Raw genomic sequence first — 24,389 nt, 5'->3', positions numbered from 1 at the left:
TAGCAGCATTGAGTATTCACTACCACATCTTTCACAGCTTGTGATTGCAACATAGTGATAACTACTTGGATACCTTTGGTCCTTGTCCGTTATAAGAAGTGAGATTAAAATAGTTTCATTCCATGCAGAAAGAAACTGTTCTGAATAACTGAACACCACCCATTGGGATTTTTGTGATCTCTCAAAGCCTTTTGATTGTATAAATCATGAAATATTGCTAGACAAGCTCAAGTATTGCATCAGTAGAACAGTGCTCAAATGGTTTAATTCGTACCTAACTGGAAGAGTGCAGAAAGTTGAAATAAGCAGTTCTCATAATATGCAAAGATCAGCACATTCCTCAAACTGGGTAACTATCAAGAATGGGGTTCCACAAGGGTCGGTCTTGGGTCCTTTGTTGTTCTTAATATGTATATATTAATGACTTGCCATTCTATATTCATGAGGCAAAGTTACTTCTCTTTGCTGATGATACAAGTATAGTAATCACACCTGACAAACAAGAATTAACTGATGAAATTGTCAATAATGTCTTTCAGAAAATTACTAAGTGGTTCCTTGTAAATGGACTCACTGAATTTTGATAAGACACAGTACATACAGTTCCGTACAGTAAATGGTATGACGCCATTAATAAATATAGACCTTAATCAGAAGCATATAGCTAAGGTATAATAATCAAAATATTTAGGTGTGTCCATTGATGAGAGATTAAATTGGAAGAAACACATTGATGATCTGCTGAAACGTTTGTGTTCAGCTACTTATGCAATAAGGGTCATTGCAAATTTTGGTGATAAACATCTTAGTAAATTAGCTTACTACGCCTATTTTCACTCATTGCTTGCATATGGCATCATATTTTGGGGTAATTCATCACTGAGGAATAAAGTATTTATTGCACAAAAGCGTGTAATCAGAATAATAGCTGGAGTCCATCCAAGATCATCCTGCAGACATTTATTTAAGGATCTAGGGATATTCACCGTAGCTTCTCAGTATATATACTCTTTTATGAAATTTGTTATTAACAACCAAACCCAATTCAAAAGTAATAGCAGTGTGCATAACTACAATACTAGGAGAAAGGATTATCTTCACTATTCAAGACTGAATGTAACTTTGGCACAGAAAGGGGTGAATTATACTGCCACTAAAGTCTTTGGTCACTTACCAAATAGTATCAAAAGTCTGACAGATAACCAACAAGTATTTAAGAAGAAATTAAAAGAATTTCTGAATGACAACTCCTTCTACTCCATAGAGGAATTTTTAGATATAAATTAAGAAAATTAAATAAATAAAAATATAAATAAAGTTGTTATATTAACTTAATTACGTTGTTAAATTAACTTATTTATGTCATGTATTGGAAAATTTGACTCGTTCCACATCATTACGAAATATCATATTCATAATCCATGGAACTAGTATTAATCTAATCTAATCATATTAAGTTAAAAAGTTAAAGTAGGATCTCCTTAGCAGCTTCAGTGAGTTGCCACAACTTTCTGTGATGGATATTGTCATGAAGTGGCACCATGTTGCATAATGCAGTCTATGTTGACTTCAACTTCCACATAGAGAAGGGGCTGTTATAAATTTCTTAACTGCTTAAGTCAAGTCCAAACTGCCCCTCTCAGCAAGCATTTGGTAGCAATAGGAAGCTAGATCTTGACTGGCAGCGACAGTGATTTGAGTCAAATATTCCACCACAGTCTGCACAGTATCCTCCTTGCTGGTTAGGAGACACGCATTCTTCATTACAGCATTAATAGGGCACCTCCCACCTCTACCTGAAATCCTCCCAATGGCTTCTCATACATGGGTTAGTTTAGTGTAATGTTTGGTTGAGTTCATGAACCTTTAACATGATCTCTTTCTGCTCTCCCTAATTCTCCAACTGTTTTTTGCCCTACAGAGAGACTGTGAGGTCCTCATCAGATATCCAGCACTTTAACCTCTGCAAAACCATGTGCCTGTCCCTGAATGCAGAAAACAATCATCTCTACATGGAGGGATATGCAGTCATCATGGCTGCCCCAGAAACTTGAGCACAAATGTATCAGCAGTGTGTTACAGCATTTTGGAGATATGATCCACCCAGTCTTGGACGCTGTATCTATGCTAAATGAAAGTCAGGTGGCTGTAAAGTTCAAGCTTGCCTTTCTGAGCACCCATCTAGGTGGGATGGGATACTTTTGGGCTCTGCTCTTTGTTGTAGATGAATCCAGATTGAGAAATAATCATCAAGCACAGGTTGTCATTCACTTCCCATGGACAATGTGTGCAAAAGATGGCAGGAACAACCCTGTGGCAGTACTAAAGTGTGTACTTTTCAGCATGTTCATGAGACAGATGTTCTCTGAAAATAATAGATTCTCCATGGTTCAAGCATGGGGGCATGTGGCAATGGAAGTCCAAAGCACAAGTGTCCACAAAGGAGACATGGCTAAATACAGTCTGTGATGTGATTACTGAGAGCCTTGCACTCTAGAACTTCATTAGGTGGCAAGTAGAGAGAGCATATATATTGTCATCTTGTATGGCATATACACCATTGCAGCAACTGCTGCAAGCTGGTATTTAAGGGAAGAGTTTAGGTGTGGTAAGCCTTACCCATAAAGAAGGTGATTCCTCCTCTAGCTCTGTTCACACTCACATCACCAGATAATTTAAAATGTGTTTATCAAAAACACAAAGACAGGAGTCTGCCCTGTGCCAGAGTCTCAGTTCATCCACATTTGTTCTGAATCCATTTGCACTTTACTGTAAAGTGGGAGCCAGTCTGTCAGCAACATTTTCAGTTTTCTGTACTGCTATCAGGTTGGAGATGATGTAACAGTAGGGGGATTGTTGAAGGAGCTTGCTCGTTCAATCAAGCAGACTTCTATGTCTTCATCATGTTGCCATCATATTCATTTCAAAGATTAGTGCAGTGTGGTCAGAGAGTTTTGGATTTTTTTTTCTTTCACTCTCAACCTCCTCAGCACATCTTTCCCCTTTGTTGAAGATGGTGGTGACTTAATTACTGGGAGCACACTAATAAGCTTTGGTCAGTCTACATGAAAGGACATATTTGTGGACTCTAGATTATGTTTGTATGTAAGATCCAGCTGTTGACTGGCAAGAATAGCTGGTTTGGCAGCAACACCTCTAGTGCAAGTGCACTTGTATGTGGAGGTGTTACAGGCAACTTTGGATGATAAAGTTTATATCAAGCGCTTCTTGTTTCGCAGTGACGTTTTGGACACTGAGGGTAACGAGGTTATAGAACTCATTGGTTTCAGACCAATGTACAGGATGTGTGTGGAAAGGAAGTTGAATGATTTTTTTCCTGCCAACCTGGAAATTTTCAGCATTATGACTTGGGAGGGGAGAGGGATGGTGCCGTAGGAGAGCAACACATTCCTTCCTGGTTGCCTGCTGGCCATCGCTCAGTGTGGATTGCTTTTAGAGTGTGCCTGTGTTCAGGTGATATATCAGGAGATCAAAATGCCATGATTCACTGAACAATGACACGCCATTAAATTTTGTGTTTAGTTAGGGATATCATGCTTCAAGAACATCACAATGATACTTTATGGAGATAATATGGTGTGCGAAAACAAAACGCCGACGGATGTGGGGGAGAGGCGGGAGAGACGAGGGGAGGCGGGAGAGACGAGGGGAGGCGGGAGAGACGAGGGGAGGCGGGAGAGACGAGGGGAGGCGGGAGAGACGAGGGGAGGCGGGAGAGACGAGGGGAGGCGGGAGAGACGAGGGGAGGCGGGAGAGACGAGGGGAGGCGGGAGAGACGAGGGGAGGCGGGAGAGACGAGGGGAGGCGGGAGAGACGAGGGGAGGCGGGAGAGACGAGGGGAGGCGGGAGAGACGAGGGGAGGCGGGAGAGACGAGGGGAGGCGGGAGAGACGAGGGGAGGCGGGAGAGACGAGGGGAGGCGGGAGAGACGAGGGGAGGCGGGAGAGACGAGGGGAGGCGGGAGAGACGAGGGGAGGCGGGAGAGACGAGGGGAGGCGGGAGAGACGAGGGGAGGCGGGAGAGACGAGGGGAGGCGGGAGAGACGAGGGGAGGCGGGAGAGACGAGGGGAGGCGGGAGAGACGAGGGGAGGCGGGAGAGACGAGGGGAGGCGGGAGAGACGAGGGGAGGCGGGAGAGACGAGGGGAGGCGGGAGAGACGAGGGGAGGCGGGAGAGACGAGGGGAGGCGGGAGAGACGAGGGGAGGCGGGAGAGACGAGGGGAGGCGGGAGAGACGAGGGGAGGCGGGAGAGACGAGAGAGGAGGAGGAAGAGGATGTCAATAATGCACAACAGCCTCAAATCCTGTGCATACCTCATGTTAATGAGAATGTGTGGAAAGTGGATGAAATTTTAGACCCAGACCAATATATCACTGAGTGAGTGATAGGACAACAACGTAACATACTACATACTGAATTGAATGAAATTCTTACTGGACATTTGGCAATGTAGAAGGTCTGCCTGGACGTCGTTCTATAGGTGCTATCGAATGAACAAAACAATGTTCATTTAAAAATTTCACGTCATCTTTTGGATTGCTGTGAAAATGACAAGTTATTAGTGCAATATAATAACAGAGTACAAAACATTGGTTTTTGAATACAGCCCTGAATCTAAAGGACAAAGTGCAAGTAAGTCACAAACTGATCCCTGAAGTCAAAAAAGGTAAGGATGATGAAATCCCAAGTGAAGTTGGTACTCTTCATCTTTTTCCATGTCAAAGGCATTGGCCACTTGGAGTTTGTGCCACAGGGACAAACTGTCAATGGCCAATTTTAGTTTGAAGTTCTTGAAAGGCTCAAAAACCAAGTGCTTCATGTCAGGAAGGATACCAATGGAAACTGGTGACTCCATCACAACAATTCACTGTCTGATACCACCTTACAAGTTCCTAGCCAGCCATGGTGTTGCAATGCTGCCACAGCTACTATACAGTCTCAATCTGGTACCAGCAGACTTCTTTCTGTTTCCTTGAATAAACAGAAGCTTAAGGGACCATAAGTTTGCGATGGCAGATGCTGTGCCAGCCACTGTGATGAGGTATCTGAAGGAGGTACCTATCAACATGCTTCAGGTAGCTTATTAGAACTGGTAGAATCACTGAAAAAAGTGTATTGACGCTCAAAGGTGTTATTTTTTAGGAACACTAAACATCTGTACTTTTATTTCCAATAAACTGTTCTTTATGGATTTATTCAGCTTGTTCTCTGGAGACACCCTGCATATCCTCATTTCCAAATAGCGATTTTTCTTTTAAGCTTGATCTCCAGGATTTTCGTCTGGTTTTGAAAAAGTTGGAAGTAATTGCTCCAAACAGAATGACTGCCTTTCCAGTTCATGTAGAGCAGAGAAGCTGTACAACAATCCAATCCTCATTCATACCTTGGCCCCACTTTCCACAAGTTATCTGTTCCATACTGCTAGTTGAAACATTTGCAGTGATATGGGAGTATGGTCTCACTCTCAGGCAGTTGAATTGCACTGTAATATGCTCAGGCAACACTGGAGAACTGATGATCAGAATGAATTAGTGTGTCTTTTCTGATTCACAATTACTCTAAATCTACATCCATTAGGACCCTAAGGGTTAAATCATTCCTGCTAGAATTCAGAGCTTTGAGAAGTTCTGTCACAATTGAGTAATCTCCAAGAACTTTTGTCATCTTAAACAGTTCAGTCTGGCATGACATGACAGCTTCCACTAGTAATGTGCCACTCCTTAAGCACTTGACAAGTGTTAGTGTGCCTGTTACAGAGTGTGACACTTCATGTACATAGAAAAATGTCACTTTTTTAGTACTTACCTCCTGTCTTAACACTCAGAGGCACATTCCGAGACATGGTAAGTATCCTGTTCCTAAATTGAACCATGGACCTTGCCGTTGGTAGGGAGGCTTGCGTGCCTCAGTGATACAGATAGACTTACCATAGGTGCAACCACAATGGAGGGGTATCTTTTGAGAGGCCAGACAAACATGTGGTTCCTGAAGAGGGGCAACAGCCTTTTCAGTAGTTGCAGGGGCAACAGTCTGGATGATTGACTGATCTGGCCTTGTAACACTAACCCTGCTGTGCTGGTACTGGGAATGGCTGAAAGTAAGGGGAAACTACAACCATAATTTTTCCCGAGGGCATGCAGCTTTACCGTATGGTTAAATGATAATAGTGTCCTCTTGGGTAAAATATTCTGGAGGTAAAATAGTCCCCCATTCGGATCTCCAGGCGGGGACTACTCAAGTGGACGTCGTTATCAGGAGAAAGAAAACTGGCGTTCTACAGATCAGAGCATGGAATGTTGGATCCCTTAATTGATTAGATAAGATTAGAAAATTTAAAAAGGGAAATGGATAGGTTAAAGCTAGATATAGTGGGAATTAGTGAAGTTCAGTGGCAGGAGGAACAGGTTATCTAATCTAAGGAACAGGTTATTACACGGTTATAAATACAAAATCAAACAGGGGTAAGGCAGGAGTAGGTTTAATAATGAATACGTGATACAGAGAGGTAGGGGCAGAGGAAGAGGGAGTTATCTAGGTCGTGGGAGAGGGTACACCGCGCAAAATAATAACAACGCGGGAAACTGATTTCCGCGAACGTTGCGGGCCAAACGAAAGCGGACAGAACATACCGGCCCCGATTTAAGAAATGTTACCGGACTGACAGTAAAGTTATGAGACAGGTTAGAGACAGGCGAGGAACGACGCAACGTGTTGTAGCGGAACAAGCGTCAGGTTTGAGCACAGATGACTCATCTTCGCCGCGCAGAGTGATAAATGTTAACAGGCGAGTGGAGCATCAGAGGGCAACAGCCCAGCCTAGCAGAACAGCTGTTCAGAGAGAAGCCGCTAGCAAGGCGGCAGAATTAGGTACAAACATTGCCATAAGAGCTGGTGAATACATTACGAGTGGTAATTCCGTGGCGAAGGAAATAGTAGATGGAACAATGGATACACGGAGAGGTGCGGTTCGCAGTGTTAGCAAAGAAGTAAACGGCGAGAATGAATTAGCAGAAGTAACTGATTGGCATGTGCAGATTGACGATCTGTACAAGGGCCTCAAGCAATGTGAGTGGGGGGATTTTAAGAAGCAGTATGAGGCAAGGAGGTTAATTAGTGAAAAAGGAAATAGTAGGGACGTTGATAAGGTGACGTGGCCCGAATTTAAAGAGGAGAGAATAAATAGCGTCGCGCAAAGTACGTGTGCTGCCGATAGGACAATGATTGAAGATAGGAAGGAATTGGAGGATGAAATCCTAAGCATTGATGAGGAAGTAACTTCTGTTAACGATCCGCCAACAGTACAAGCTGTTACCGAAAGGCACCGTGGGGAAGAGGCAGGTAATTACCTAAGAATAATTTAAGTCCACGAGGATTGCACTAAATATGAAATAACAGTGGATGTGAGTGAAGCTGATAATGAGGCCGTTTTGCCAAAAGAGGATATTGAGTTAAAATCAAAGTCTGACGAAAATGCAGAGGAAGAACTTCGTGCCTGTCTCAGAAAAGCTTTTATGTTAGAACCTGAAAGCGGTCCAGAATGGTCAGATTTTGACTATAGTTCAGATGATGAGTATTTCGGTACTAGTGAAAGTAATGGAAATACAGCTAATTGCGATATTGTACCTACTGATGACGAAGTTTCAAAACAAAATCCAGATGTTGAGACTGAACAAAGAAAGAAAGAACCACCTGACGACTCAGTGTTTATTTTGCAAAGAGTTCAAGTAAGTAAAGACTTTGAACTCCAGAAACCTAGAAAGCCACCAGATATAAATGGTTCATAGGTCAGGAATGTATCTTGGGACGATGTCACAGTCGACCAAGGTGCAATGCGGCAAAAACAGGAAGGGGCATGATTTAGAGCCTGGGGCAGATTTATATTGGACTTTGAGAATGTCATGAACACAGTACATCATGAAACTACTGGGTTCCCACCGGAAGAAATTTTGCTAGGCAGCAGAAGTAAAAGTTTAATTGGGGAAAAAACTAGAGTTTCCGCCTTGTACAAGCTTGGGGTTGAATCAAAAGAAAGAATTAGTCAGAAAAAGGGCAAAGCAAAAAGCTGAATCTAGATCTAAAAGACATGATAAAAATCTGAAAGTTTCAAAATATAAAATTGGAGATTATGTTCTTTTAAAAACCCACAAAAAACCTAGTGAACTGAACCATGAAATTTCCAAATTTAAATATATTTATAATGGACCGTATATGATACAGAACATTCCACATGATAATGCTTACTACCTGATCTACCCAAAATCCAAGAGACCTTTAGGTGTAAGAAACTTTGTGGACCTAAAACTGTATGTTTCCTAGGAGTGAGTGACCTAAGTACAATCAGAAAGCAATCTGCAGTAAATGTGCTGTATCTTATGCTGAAACTATTTTATTCCAAATGTAACAAATCTTTGTAAATATATGTATACCAATATCAGTGTGCTAATGTACTTATGTGAGTTTCAGATTACCAAATGTACTATAAATGTAAAGATGTATGGAAAAAAGGGCTGAAAAGAAAAAGCAAATGCTGTAAGCCAGGTAAAAGATGGGACTGCCAGAAACCAAAGTGGGCAGTAAATGAGTCATAATATAAAGGACTGCAAAAAATCAAAGAGGGCAGATAAATAGTCAAAGGAGAATTGTAAGTGTGGTAAAAGTGATGTGATAAAATGATGCGAAATGGACTGCCCAAATCTGAATAATAGGCAGCAAATATGTGTAGTAATTTTTCTAAATATTACTGTGTGTTTATTAGTAAATAAGGAAACGGACTGCCATTCAATGCAAGCAGCAACCAATTGTCTTATAGTGTATATGGGTATTTGTATATGCTTTGTAAATAAGTGTTTGTGTTCCAAATTTTGATTTTATTTATCTGAGAAATTTAATAATAATGAGTAATTTGCTCCTTACATCATGTTGTGATAGGAGGTTGGACTGTGCCAAAGGCACTTAAGTAAATGATAGGTAAATGTTCTCGATATATAAAAAAGTATAAACCTCTATAATGTGTGAGAAAGGAAGTTTAGTGATACAAAAATTTATGATGGTACATTCACTCAAAGATTCAGAAGCACTGTGTAAATATAAAGTTTAGTGCTCCCATCAAATTTGCACTTAGTGAAATTTATTGGAAACAGGGGCATGTGTAACAACAACAATGTTGTACTATTGTACATATAAATAATTATTTTTTTTCCATCTGATTTTTCGTTAAACTTGAGTAATTGATGTTCTGATTTCATTCGTTTTCTTGTTTCACACCATTTTGTTAAGAAAACTGTAAACAATTTTCAATGTGAATCTTAATGTTTATGTCAAATGTCAAACAATATTGTAACAAAATTGAAATGTAAGAAACGTTGAAACTGTTTTAAGATGTTTAAAATTGTAACTGTGCATCTGGTCCATACGTAGGCAATGTGTTAGGATATGTAGAATGCAAAACTTCGGGTGAATACCCTGTCTGTAAGGGAGCGGTAAAAGGTGGATGGCAGGCGAGCACGGGAAAATGCGCACAGGTGCTGCATGGCATAACGGGCTCAGCAGTAGTAGTTGGAGTTTGGCATTGGTCTGAGCAACACGTTCTGGAGCGAGGAGGCTCTTCTGGAAGAAGTAGTTTCATTGAGCCTCGGGTATGCCGTCCCAACGCCCATACAGCATGGAAAAATTCCATAGGCACTAAATGGAAACGTATTGCAACGCTATGAAGAAATAAAGTGCCGATATGTCAAGAGTCATTGCTGTGGTTGTATGTGTGCTCTGTGCCTCGCCATCTCGCCGCCTGCCAACCGCCACATCAATACAAACAGGTTGAAACTTTTAGTACTGTATTTGTATGGACCAGTGTTATTTTTGTTCCATACTGTTCAATAACAACTTAAATTTTACCAGAACTGTCATATCATTTAATTATCCTCACAACTAACCTAGGCAGGGTCCTTTCCAAATGTTGTGCAATCTGAGTGTCCCGAAATGAAAAATTAAAATTTGTGTTAATAATAATTACCTGCAGACCTAACTATGTTAGAATGGTGTTTAAAGAACTGTTTTGTTAATGAACCAGTCAATGAATAACGAAGGTCTGACAAAGTTGGAAGATAACTTTAATATTGATTTAGAAACGAAGTTTAATTATTTAAATAATCAGGAAATAAGATAAAAAAGAGTAGTAACTCATATACTGGAAATCTTGAGTGCATAATGATTTCAGTAATGAATTTTTTTAGACAGTGATCATAACAGTTTCAGCCCCCCCCCCCCTTTTATTCATTTGAATTCTGAAGTGTTTTAAATTGATTTGACCATCAAAAGTTAAAGTCAATATAAAAGCCAAAATTTATCAGTGTTTTATCTTTATCTAAATTGACATTTTGTTTGTGGCTCGAAATTATTATTTCTAGGATAACCTATGCCCGATTTTAATCAGATCAATAGACAGTACAAAGTTTGGTAGTAAACATTATAGTGTAGTGTTATGTATTTATGCTTTTTCCCTATCAGTACAGAAAGTGAAATTATCAGTTCAGTAGATTTTCTGGTTCTAAAATTCTACTATATTATGCAGTGTTACTACTTGTTGCCTTGCACGAATATCTGCCAACTTGTACAGGGAAGAAACTCAGTTAATGCCTAATCACGCTCGCGACCGTATTATTAACAAATTGGTAGCATCTTCTGTGTTGCTTTTTGTCCGTCCTGACGTGTAGTTGTATTTCGGACTTATTTGACGTATCATTGTTATTACAGAGTGGGTGTAAGTCTGATTTGTCTCCATTCAGGTACACGCGATCAATATCTATACGAATATCCTTTCTCATAAGGTGAAGCCCGTCAACTTACCATAGTACAGGCTTTAATGAGTATTGTGTGCCACGCACTCATGTTACAATGGGACCTGGATAATCTGACTAAGCCAGAGGTTTTACAGTGTTTCAAGGAGAGTATAAGGGAACAATTGTTATGAATGAGGGAAAGAAATACAGTAGAAGAAAAATGGGTAGCTCTGAGGGATGAAGCAGTGAAGGCAGCAGAGGATCAAGTAGGTAAAAGGACAAGGGCTAGTAGAAATCCTTCGGTAACAAGAAATATTGAATTTAATTGATGAAAGGAGCAAATATAAAAATGCAGTAAATGAAGCAGGCAAAAAGGAATACAAATGTCACAAAAATGAGATCGACAGAAAGTGCAAAACAGCTAAGCAGGGATGGCTAGAGGACAAACGCAAGGATGTAGAGGCTTATCTCACTAGGGGGCAAGATAGATACTGCCTACAGGAAAATTAAAGATACCTTTGGAGAAAAGAGAACCACTTGCATGAATTTCAAGAGCTCAGATGGAAACACAGTTCTAAACAAAGAAGGGAAAGCAGAAGGGGGAAATAGTATTTAGAGGGTCTATACAAGGGCAATGTACATGAGGGAAATATTATGGAAATGGACGAGAATGTAGATGAAGCTGAAATGGGAAATTTGATACTGCGTGAACAGTCTGACAGAGCACTGAAAGACCTAAGTCAATACAAGGCCCTGGGAGTAGACAACATTCCATTACAACTACTGACGGCCTTGGGAGAGCCAGTCCTGACGAAACTGTACCATCTGGTGAGCAAGATGTATGAGACAGGCGAAATTCCCTCAGACTTCAAGAAGAATATAATAATTCCAATCCCAAAGAAAGCAGGCATTGACAGATGTGAAAATTACCAAACTATCAGTTTAATAAGTCACGGCTGCAAAATACTAACGCGAATTCTTTACAGACGAATGGAAAAACTGGTAGAAGCCGACCTCGGGGAAGATCAGTTTGGATTCTGCAGAAATGTTGGAACACGTGAGGCAATACTGACCCTACGACTTATCTTAGAAAATAGATTAAGGAAAGGCAAACCTATGTTTCTAGCATTTGTAGACTTAGAGAAAGCTTTTGACAATGTTGACTGGAATACTCTCTTTCAAATTCTAAAGGTGGCAGGGGTAAAATACAGGGAGCGAAAGGCTATTTACAATTTGTACAGAAACCAGGTGGCAGTTACAAGAGTCGAGGGACATGAAAGGGAAGCAGTGTTTGGGAAGGGAGTGAGACAGAGTTGTAGCATCTCCCAGATGTTATTCAATCTGTATATTGAGCAAGCAGTAAAGGAAACAAAAGAAAAATTTAGAGTAGGTATTAAAATACATGGAGGAGGAATAAAAACGTTGAGGTTCGCTGATGACATTGTAATTCTGTCAGAGACAGCAAAGGACTTGGAAGAGCAGTTGAACGGAATGGACAGGGCTTGAAAGGAGGATATAAGATGAACATCAACAAAAGCAAAACAAGGATAATGGGATGTAGTCGAATTAAGTCGGGTGATGCTGAGGGAATTAGATTAGGAGATGAGACACTTAAAGTAGTAAAGGAGTTTTGCTATTTGGGGAGCGAAGTAACTGATGATGGTCGAAGTAGAGAGGATGTAAAATGTAGACTGGCAATGGCAAGGAAAGCGTTTCTGAACAAGAGGAATTTATTAACATCGAGTATTGATTTAAGTGTCATGAAGTCTTTTCTGAAAGTATTTGTATGGAGTGTAGCCATGTATGGAAGTGAAACATGGACGATAAACAGTTTGAACATGAAGAGAATAGAAGCTTTTGAAATGTTGTGCTACAGAAGAATGCTGAAGATTAGATGGGTAGATTACATAACTAATGAGGGGGTATTGAATAGAAATGGGGAGAAGAGGAGTTTGTGGCGCAACTTGACAAGAAGAAGGGACCGGTTGATTGGACATGGTCTGAGGCATCAAGGGATCACAAATTTGGCATTGGAGGGCAGTGTGGAGGGTATAAATTGTAGAGGGAGACCAAGAGATGAATACACTAAGCAGATTCAGAAGGATGTAGGTTGCAGTAAGTACTGGGAGATGAAGAAGTTTGCACAGGATAGAGTAGCATGGAGAGCTGCATCAAACCAGTCTCAGGATTGAAGACAACAACAACAACAACAACAACAACAACAACAACAAATGGAATTATGTTAAGAGCAGTAGCTTGTGTTGGGCTTTCTGATGCCTTTTTTGCTAACAGAATTTTACTATCCTCAGAGAGTACATTTTTCCTGTTGGGAGCATTGCTTTGTTTTGAATGCATTTTTGTTCTTTTATGGCCAGCTATGGAAACAAGTGTCCACACAGACAGATGGTAAACCTTAAAACTGGGGTTTGGCAGGCTCCCCAGCAGTTGCTCACTGTTGTGCTTCAACAGTTATGCACCTCACTGTCATGCAGCACACCTTGAGATTTTTTTTTTAATTTTTGTATAATGGTTTGTATTATCCTTATGATTTTGTTGGTAAACTGTGCTCCCAGTTCCCTATGACATACAATATTCCACTGATGTGCCCCATGATGCAAACTGAAGTATATGCAGAGCTTACTGTTACAGAAGGCTGGCAACACACACCAATCCCCAGTTCAGGAAACACCCATGCTGAGCCAATTAAGACAGATCTCCCTGAGAAGGATTTGGGGAACACTTGAGGCTTTGAGAACATGATGGATGTTGGAAGCATTACCCCAGTGAGAATCTGACTTATCAGTGTGTTAATAATTTTCTACATGAGAGCTGTGTGATGTGCAGTAGACAGAAGATGGGGAATCAACCTACTTTTTTAGCAATAGATCATCAATAGCACTTTGTGGCATGGCTAGGGTTATTTACAGAACATCTGAATGCAGCTGAAAACAATATGGATGAATCTGTGAAGTCCTATCAGCCACCACAAAAGAAAGGTTGATCACAAACCAAGGATGAGGACCATTGACTGTGCAACTAAACTGATAAAGTGCCACATATATTGATCAGTCAGTCTTCAAGTAACATCCAGCTGATGGGCTCCCAGTGTAGCCAAATTACAGCCAAACTACAGCCAAACTGTGGCAGTGAAAAATGTGAGTAGTAAAAGTGATTTTTTACTTCCAAATAAGCAGCCAATAAATCAATTTTAAATGTGTTTCTCCATTTTTAGTCCTTGTGGAGAATGTAACTAAAATATGTATGCTACATTTGATGGCAATTAGAAGAACAATCAGAGAGCATGATAGTAACAAAGGGAATATCACATTCACCATTTCATCATCAAGGAGAAAAAGAATTGAAGCTGAAACACTGAGTATTGCAACCACAAATGCCCTAATTTGACCATCGTTTCAATGTTTATAAAAATGTGATCTTCAGAAGGATATTAGTGTCAGTTGGGTTAAATGTCACAGCAGGGGACTTGCCCAACGTGTTGGTATTCATTGATTTATACTTCACCTGTGTACAGCCTATACACCAGCATCACGTAAGTGATGCTTGGGCCAAGGAAAGCTTCCAGTGAAAGAAAGGGGGCACTGTTTTCAGAATTTTAAAGTTCTTATCTGTACACGTCTCAAAGGCTGTTTTTAAACGTGCAGTCTTTTTTTTATGAAAACAGAACTACTGGAATGAGCTTTCTTAAAATGCTGCAGAATTGGCTTTTTCCATGAATTCAGGAGGAACCTGATGACTTCATTTCCCAACAGGCTGCAGCTCCACAGCACTGGCATGACATACATACATCACATACTACATACATACATACATACATATATAAGTTTCTCAATGACACTCTGCCTCAACACTGGTTAGGACACATGAAACCCTGTGTTCTTGGCCTCCAAGATGATCAGACATGACCTCATTAGATTTTTTCTTCACTGGATATGTGAAGGAAAGTGTGTTCATCTCCCCTTTACATTTGTGACATGGAAGTAGTGAAGAACAGAACAACAGCCACCATAACTTCTGCAAAAGCAGGTCCACTGTGTAAAGTTTATGACAAATTTAGCTGTTGTCTAGATGATGTCCATACTTCTGCTGGTGAACAGATGGAGTATTTTTAATATCATAGCTATAACATCAAGATTTTGTGAGTATTTTGCAATTGATCCCATGTTTGTAGTATGTTATTATCAATAAATATCAAATTTTCTAATCAGACCATTCTTTTTGAATCACCCTATACTATCTACATTCAGTATTTGGATTGCAGGCTCTTTTAGTAACAAAACAAATTTGATCATTAACATTTTGCATTACATCTCATATACACCTCCACAGATTCCACATCATAAAGACATTTTTATATTCTTGCAGAGAAGAGGATGAAACAGATGACTTTTTTTGCAAGTTCCAGATGACATGAAATTAATGTACCACTTACAGGTGACCTTTTTCTTTTGTGCCCATGTGCTCTCACTCTTCTCTCCATACAGGATGCAGGACACATATGTTAAAAGCAATGATGATTCCACAGAGGGAATGGTTTAGAGGCACCTTAATTGGAGCTAGTGTACTTTATCACCACCTTGGTGCCCTCACTCACAGTGTGCTTCACCTGTTTACCCAGCAGCAGAAGCCACACAGCAGTCTGGATCTCATAGGATGTGATGATTAAGCAGTCACTTAGTGCACCAGGTATGATGTCTCCACTGCAGTGTGCTCAAAAATGTCATTCACAAAGCTGTTCATAATGCTTACTATCTTTGACAAGGTGCCAGTGACAGGATGTGCCTGCTTTAGCACCTTGTAAATTTAGATGGCATAGCTCTCCTTCCTCTTTTGCTTCATCTTCTCACCTTTTGGAATGTTGTTCTACACCTTGCCAGCATTCCCACTAGTCTTGGGCAGCATGTCATAGGTACAAGCAACAGCAGCAGCTGTTCGGATTACACAATAAACTCCTCCCTAAGTGGTGTGTGTGTCTGTGTGTGCCCGACACACACACACACACACACACACACACACACACACACACACCTGGTGGCTCTCTCTATGGTGTAAACTAAAGACCAATAAACAACATAAAATCAAATTCATCAGACAACTTGAGATCCTCAAGGCTGTTTCCAGATTCATTAGGTGGTTTGGAGTGAAGGAGATTAAACTGCAAGGTCAATGGTCCCTTCATCCATTAAGTGGCAAACCAGGAGTGGTTGTCAAAGGAAGGAGGTGAAAGGCAAATCCTGGAAAGCTGAAGTGTAACTAAACAAAATTAATAAAAGAAAACATGCAGAGATAAAGGCCCAGAAAAAAGACAGCAAAGGCAAGATGTTAAAAGATTAGTCAAGACAAGGCATTAAAATCAAGATATAATAAAAAGAATAGAAAGGTGGAAAGGGTAGAGACCAGGCTGGGCAACCAAGCAAGGGCCATCAGAGGTCCCCACGGGAGGGAGAGGTGGGGAAGGGAGCAGGAGAGGGGTGCCCTACCAATCTCTCAGGTGGTCAATGAGGCCACAAAGTCTTACCTTACAGCTATGAACACAAATCAGCTTTGTGGGCAAAATGTAACACCAAGTCAAATGCTTTTGCATCATCTGCTAGCATCAGGGGTAGCATGTCATGACTATTAATATGCCACCTCAAAGCAATCAAATTAGGGCAGAGTATGGGTAAGTGGATCACCATCATGTGGGGTCCACTTCAGCTGTGAGGGGGATTCTCATATCAGAGAATGTGGACACAGATCATTCGAGGGTGGCCAATGCAGAGTTCACAGAGGACTGTGGATTCCCTGTGAGAAGCACACATGAAAAACTGCCACCTGGTCATGATCTCCTGAACTGTCCTCAGTTTTGGAAGATCAGGGCAGACCGTTCTGAGACAAGATTCTGGATAGCCGTAACCAGTAGGTGAGGAGAGTAGCATTGGCCTATAACCTGAAGGCTGCTAAGAGTGTCACTACAGATTAGTGTACTCTTGCCACTGTACAAATGAACATGGCCAAGGGCTACTTTAATGGCCATCAATTCGGGAGTGAAGACACTGCAGGCATTTGACAGAGAATAGAGTTTGCTGCACTATAAATGTGTATAGACAAAGCCTGTACATCTGTTGACTGTTGAGACATCAGTGAATACCACTTCTGAACCCAGATATGTCTCCAGGACAGAAAAGAACAGTCAACAAAAATCATGGTGTCAACAGAACTTTTTGGATCAAAGGAGACTTCAAGACAAATCTGAGGTTGTGGCATAAGCCATGGGGGCAGATGCTATGTATCCCTGATGAGAGGTGACAGTGAGGAAGTTTCAGTTCCAGAAAGACACTGGAGATGTGCAGCAATTGTAAACTGAGTTCTGGGTCACTGTTGTGGGAGCTCAAGCTCCCTTCCAGGAAAGAGGACATGGCAGTTGGGATGTTCAGAGAAGCTAGTAACACCTGTACCATAATTTAGCAGCTATTGTTGGTGCCCAATAGGTAACGGAAGGTCTCCAGCCTTGACTAGTAGGCTGTTCACAAGGCTGCTGTCACAAGTTGGACCCCACAATGATGAATGGGATCCAGTATGTGCAGTGCTAAGGGTGATGCTGAACCATATTCAAGACTCCCATAACCAAGACTTCCAAGGACAGACTCAGGGCTTTGTAGAGTCCAAAAAGATAGAGAATTTTGCACCGCAGCTAGTGTTACTCAGGCAGCAAAGTGTACTGAAGTGTCACCAGCACTGTGCACACACACGCACACGTGCACACACAAACTCCATGCATAGCCCCTCATAGTTGGTACAATTCTTAAAATAACCTCAGCAGCCACACAGGGCTGGGGTCCGAGTTGCTTGAAACCACGTTTCCTGGATGACAATACAGAATGCAGGGTAAGTGCTTGAAAGCTGCCATAGCTCAGCCAGATGGTGAAAAAATCAGTTACAATTCCACTGGAGTATCAGACTGACTGAATAATGTGGGTGCATGAAGTGACCATGAGGAGGGATGAGTAAGATCTAAGATCCTGCAGCACACAGCAAGGGGAGATCTGGTGCCTCAGCGGCCACCGGGATCTCCATCTTGGGCACAGAAGGAATACATACAGAGTGTGGCATGGGGACCACTGGGGTTTCCATTGTCTTAAAGGACTTCCTTTTGTCTTTCTTGTCCTCCTCCTCCTCCTCCTCCTCCTCCTCCTCAAAAGACAAGGTCTGGGAAGATTTCAGTGACAAAGGAAGAAAGCAAAGTTCCATGGCCAGCAGCCAGTGGTTCCTTTGGCCACTGGCTGGCATCCAGCTGTGGACCAGCAGGAACTGTGGAAGGAAGAGTCCCAAGGGACGTCTTCCTAGCTAGAGAAGCTGGAGGAGGATGAGGCACCTCCAGCTGGGGGATGAGGATTGATGTCGAGCCAGTGCTCCTGAATTGGGTGCAGTGGAAGCACCAGAAGGGCCCCAGCCATTTCGGAAGGAGGGGGGAGGAAGCAGGTAATAGTTGTGGCTCTGAGGGCCCCTTGTAAGACATGCAACAGAGGTAAGAACTGTCAACAGAGATGGCAATAACATTGCAACCATAGTGCAGGATGGTGTCATTCTGGTCCAAGGTCTTATAATCCTGCATTTTCTTCTCCCACTTAAAAGTGGAGCAATCTGGTGAGCAGGAAGAGTGGAGCTTTCACCAGTTTACACGGCTGGGGGAATAGGCACATGAATGTTCGTGTGCAATGGAAGTCCACAATTCCTGCAGACAGGGGTAGCTGTGCAATGGAAAGACTTACATCTGAACTTCATACACATGAACCATCTCATAGGAGGAGGAACATAGGGTTTCACATCATACCCACAAACCATCACTTTGACCAACTCGGGCAACATACCATCCTTGAAAGCCCAAATGAAGGCCCCAGTAGCAACTCCATTTTCCCTTGGTCCCCTATGGATGTGATGGATGAAGTACACACCCCATTCTCTACCTGGGCCCACAGCTCAGCGTCACATTGCAGAAGAAGATCAAGGTGAAAAATGATGCCCTGGATCATATTGAGACTCTTGTGGGGAGTGAAAGTGGTGGAAATGTTACACAACTTTTCACAACAGAGGAGCACCTGTGACTGTGCAGGGGATGAATTTTTATCAGGAGGGAATTGCTCTTCATCTCAGGGGTGGCTGCAACCTCTCAATATTTGTCTTTAATGTGTTAAACAAAAATTAAAGGCTTTTGTGATTGAAAAGATGTTCCTGTCCAGCCTGGTAGACCAGGTATTGGGGGAGGGAGGGGGAGGGGGAGGGGGGGAGGATTTTTCTCCTCGTCTTCTGGCCCTGCATTGCTTCCATGGCATGGCCAGGGTAGGAAATGCATTGGGATCTTACTTTTTTGCATCATCTGAGTCGTTTCCATTTGAAGAGGCTGCTGAGGCCACGTTATTACTAGCAGAAGTAATTTTAAGTCACTTTATGTGCAAACTATCATCCATGGTGCCACCCACTCCGATTGGGGGCTCTCCCCGTGGGCACCACCCAGCCACAGCAATGGCTGCCTGGCCAGTAGTCCATTGCTGGGAGTCTGTGTGCCCCATTTATGACAGGCACATGCTCCATAGCATAGTGCATATGGAGCATACAGCACAGCCACCAACAGTGTAATTCCTGCACAGCCAGGGGGGCTACCACCATTCAAGTACTTGACAGGCAAGCCAGTGTTGTGTTGAGTAACAGCATGCTAATCAAAAATAGTAGTTAACACTGCTTCTTTTGTTTTTATTCAGACCAACATATCAGCAAGGTAAGAAACAGAAGGCTTGGCAGCAGGTCAGCACAGCACAGTCATCCAGGTGAGCCACAGAAATTACAAGCCACCCTGCAAGTGTGGAGTGAGGGAGTGAAGCAAAGTGGCCAGTGCACGAGTAACTGGTGCAAACAGTGCCACCATGATGCAGGACAGGAGAAACCATAGGCATATCCCCCATACTCTAAGTATACTATGAAAGCTTGGGCTTCATTACATCATTTTTGACAAATTAGTGGTAACAAAGCAAGCCAATAAGGAAAAGATATCACAAATCCAAGAAAATGCCTAAGGCTAAACAAGGATTTAAGCATCTTATTGGTTTTGTAATCTTTTCCTTACCGCATATGTTTGTTGCACTACTGTGTGTGCAATGTAATTTGCTCTTGAATCTGGATTTATCTTGTAGACTTTGCATACATTTGCTCATTTTGTTACTCATATTCTGTCAAGACTGATGTAACGAATCTTTAACTGTCATACTACACTTGGAATTTAGGCGGTGTGGTCTTTGTTTCTTTCATCCCATGTCATGGTGGTGCTCTTTGTCCCAACAACTTGTGTACCATACTCTTTGCTTCACCACCTCACTCCAGACTTGCTTTGCAGCCAGTAACTGCTGCAGCTCACCTGGATGGTTCTGTGTTGTAACGACTAGTTAGTAAGCCTTCTGCTCCTTGCTTCACTGATATGCTAGTTTTTCGTCCAGTGTTCACTTTCAGTCTTTTGTTATAGGTGCAACCTGGTTATATTGTGTAGGATGTTTTCAACTTCCCAACTTTTTATTCATTGACTATTCAACCTACAACACTATGGTAACCATAAAGATGAGGCAGTCTATATTCTCTGCCATATTGTTTACCATGTTTTAATTTTTGCAAGTACACTTGTGTTTCTATTTATTCTCACAATTAGGTGCTTAAGGTCCTGGTATTACTTTGATGCATAGGGGTTCAGTCATAACCACTGTTTATTTCTTGTCATTTAGATATGCACCTGATGAAGTGGCTATCTGCTAGGAAACCAGTAGTGCCTTAATAACACTTGTTCAAGATACCACTGTTTGTGGCGTTCTTGTATAAAATGTAATACCATAGCTGGGGACATCCCAATCACAAAGTTGGTTGTGAATATGACTCTGCTAATATTAGATCAGAGAAAATGGGCAGAATATACATTTTTTTTAAAAAAAAGAAAGATTAATCAGAAAACTGTAGTCTGCATGGTTTTCAGTGATAACATGTCAACAAATTAAATAAAATTGAGACACTCATCATTAAATATTTCAACAAGTGTTTGCATTGCACCCCATTATAACTAACTTTCCTTTACATTTCAATGGTAGCTTAAGGTTATTTGTAAAACAGTAGTGAGCTAAATCCCAATTATTTAAGACATTACTTGGAAGTGAAAAGAAAGGCTTACATGTACTTTTGCATCAGCTCATTTCTTAATTTTGCAATCTCATTTTCAGCTTTCATGTAGTTCAATACTTCATTTTTAGGTCCCTCCAGCTGCTGTTTGTCTTTCAGAACATTTTTATAGCTTTCCACTTTTACTTCTTCCTCTTCTTTGAGCTCCTCAACTTTCTTCTGGAGCTGCATAATAGGTACCTGTAATAATTGAACTGCAACAATTATCATTGAATGTATTTCATGATAAAAACTGATTTTGTATTTTTTAGTGACTAGCCTGTAGGGTAATTTTGTATGAAGGAAGTCACAAACATTAGATGTTTTTCCGAGACCCTTATTAATGAATATGATTTAGTCACCTCATAACATTCAGTTTACAATTTGGCCAGCAGTAATACAATAAATGGTAGTCAATAATTTGAAAATTGTTGTAGTTCTAATGCTTCTGCTTTTTACTGTCTCTTGTCTATTTGCTGTAGCCCAAAATGGCTTCCATAAAATAATTTTTCTGTAGTGGGTACTGATACTACGAACTTTTTTTTTCCAATATGAATTTTTGATTTGAAGTTGAGTGTGTGTCGATTTGAAACTCCCTGCCTGATTAAAACTGTCTGCTGGTTGGTTGTTTGAGACAGTTTAAGGGACTAAACAGCTCTGAGCTTCAAGAGATCATCCCTCTGCAGTTTGTGACATCTGCCCCAAAATTTGATCAAATTGTGGTATAGAATGATGAAATTCTCTTTCGTACCTTGCAGGACTTTTACTCATTTCTCACAGAACTGGTAGTCCCATATGGTACACAGGAGAAATTCTGTGAAGAAATTTTGGAATATGAAAGAGGTGATGGTAGGAGCGAAGTTATGTCGGTGGTTCATGAGACATGCTTTGATAACTTAGCAGCTAGAGCTCTTGTCCATGAAATGTGAAAGTCTCAGGTGTGATTTGCTGTCTGGCATGCAATTTTAATCTGTGTGGAAGATTCGAATCAGCCCTTATTTTCTTATGCATCTTCTTATTATGAGGAACATGTAGTGCTTTTCACAGCTCTCAGTAATGTGTAACCACTACAAACCCATTTTCTAGAATTCTGTCATTTTCAGGTCTAAATCCTTTTAATAGTTCTGCAAATTAATCACTTTTATGGACCTGTATTTTAATTTGAAACTGTGTTTGTGTCTGTTGTGTGAGACTGTTCTTGATCTGATAACTGGTACTGGCGTGAGCCCATGCAGAGCACAGGCAGAACATCTGATCTCACAGACATTTCCAGCCATTCACCTAGTGTTGATTTTGGTTTCCACATTATGTGTCCTTTGGAGCAGTGACTAGCATAGTTAATGTCAGGCTATGACTAAACTGAGGCTAATGAACCCAAATCCTCATTTTATTACTGCATCATGGGCTTAAAGTTTATTGAATTGTGGCAACAGTAACTGATGCAGCAACTGTACATTTAAAAAGTTCAAAATATCACAGAAACATCATCAACACTTCTTGGAACTATGTTGATGCTGTCAACACCAATCATTCTGATGTTTGGTGATTTGAAGCCAACTTTGAATACAGATGTTCAATGGTTTATAAATTTTGAAATGGTACTAACATTTCAGATAATCATGTACAGTCTGCTTTGTTATTCAGTTCTAGAAGTAAACTATACGGGCTGCTTCACAGTGCCTGCGTCACTCTACAGTATTCAGGCCACTGTTTTTTTTTTTTTTTTTTTTTTTTTTTTCTGGTTGGGTTTAAGGGCGCTCAACTGCTGAGGTCATTAGCGCCCAGTCACTGTTGTTAGAGCACATGGAATCTGGTAAAACTCAAGGGGATGGAGGGGACACCAGAAGGACCCGACAAAGATGCAGACAAAATAAGTAAAAAGATTAAATGTCTTTGGACAAGCCAGTTAAAGTTATAAAACGCAGAATACGAGCAGCTGCTCGAGCGTCATCAGCTAAAACATCCGGTAAAGTAGATGGCAGGGACAGGACAACACGAAATTGACTAAAACGGGGACACGACAATAAAACATGGCGCACTGTTAATGCCTGACCACAAGGGCACTGCGGGGCTGGGTCACCGGAGAGCAGGTAGTGGTGGCTAAACCGGTAATGCCCAATCCGCAACCTGGTCAGAAGGACCTCCTCGCGCCGAGATGGTCGGGAGGATGTTGTCCAAGCAGTTGGTAGCGGTTTTACTGCCCGGAGCTTGTTTCCTTGGAGGGATGACCAAGCATCCCACCACAACGACACAAGCCTCTTACAGACATCCCCACGAATGTCGGATGACGGGACACAATGGGAGGCTGGCCGAGGCAGGAGGACTGCAGCCTTGGCTGCAGCATCCGCAGCCTCATTCCCAGGCACTCCCACATGTCCGGGAACCCACAGAAAGCTGACAGAACCACCGTTATCAGCGAAAGAATGGAGGGACTGCTGTATCCGTTGAATCAAGGGATGGACCGGATAGGGAGCTCCAAGGCTCTGAAGAGCACTGAGTGAGTCAGAGCAGAGTACATATGATGAATGGTGGTGGCGGCGGGCATACTGAACGGCCTGATGGAGAGCAAAAAGCTCGGCCGTAAAGCTGGAACATTGGTCGAGAAGCCGGTATTTAAATGTGGTGGCCCCGACGACAAAGGCACAGCCGACACCATTGTCAGTTTTGGAGCCATCGGTGTAAATAAAGGTGTGACCGGCAAGTCGAGCACGAAGTTCGGCAAACCGTGAGCAATACATTGCAGCCGGAGTACCATCCTTCGGGAGTGAGCTGAGGTCGAGATAAATATGAACCGGAGCCTGGAGCCAAGGTGGTGTCGGGCTCTCACCCTCTCTGAAGGTGGTAGGGAGGGCAAAATCCAATTGTCGAAGCAGGCGAAGGAAGCGGACTCCGGGGGGCAGCAGGGCAGACACATACAACCCGTACAGACGGTCGAGAGAATCGGCGAAGAAGGACTTGTAAGAGGGGTGGTCGGGCATAGACGACAGCCGGCAGGCATACCGACACAGCAGTACGTCGCGCCGGTAGGTCAACGGTAACTCGGCAGCTTCAGCATAAAGACTCTCGACAGGACTAGTGTAGAAGGCTCCGGTCGCAAGACGTATCCCCCGATGGTGGATGGAGTTGAGCCGGCGTAAGAGGGACGGCCGAGCGGACGAGTAGACGAAGCTCCCATAATCCAGCTTCGATCGGACTATGGACCGATACAAGCGAAGCAGGACAGTGCGATCCGCTCCCCAAGATGAACCGCTAAGAGCTCTGAGGACATTAAGGGAATGTGTACAACGGGCTGCCAAATAAGAGACATGTGGAGACCAACACAGTTTCCTGTCCAACGTGAGCCCTAGAAACTTAGTGGTGTCCACGAATGGGAGAACAACGGGACCGAGATGTAAGGATGGCGGAAG

The 24,389-nt window shown here is 42.1% G+C and overlaps 1 protein-coding gene across 1 annotated transcript in view; it reads right to left on the bottom strand.

Annotated features, from left to right (window-relative positions):
• Nucleotides 1-21,174, bottom strand: part of LOC126183365 (structural maintenance of chromosomes protein 4-like) — a 313,166-nt gene extending 291,992 nt beyond the window's left edge. Inside the window, exon 1 of the mRNA XM_049925284.1 lies at nt 20,996-21,174. Coding sequence (XP_049781241.1) covers nt 20,996-21,174 — 179 coding nt within the window. The remainder of the gene's footprint in view (nt 1-20,995) is intronic.
• Nucleotides 21,175-24,389: the final 3,215 nt, after the last annotated feature.

The sequence above is a fragment of the Schistocerca cancellata genome, chromosome 4 (assembly GCF_023864275.1).
Source record: "Schistocerca cancellata isolate TAMUIC-IGC-003103 chromosome 4, iqSchCanc2.1, whole genome shotgun sequence".
In the NCBI taxonomy this organism is placed as follows: domain Eukaryota; kingdom Metazoa; phylum Arthropoda; class Insecta; order Orthoptera; family Acrididae; genus Schistocerca; species Schistocerca cancellata.
Note: the sequence above shows the minus strand (reverse complement) of the source record. Positions and strands in the feature narration are given on the sequence as shown.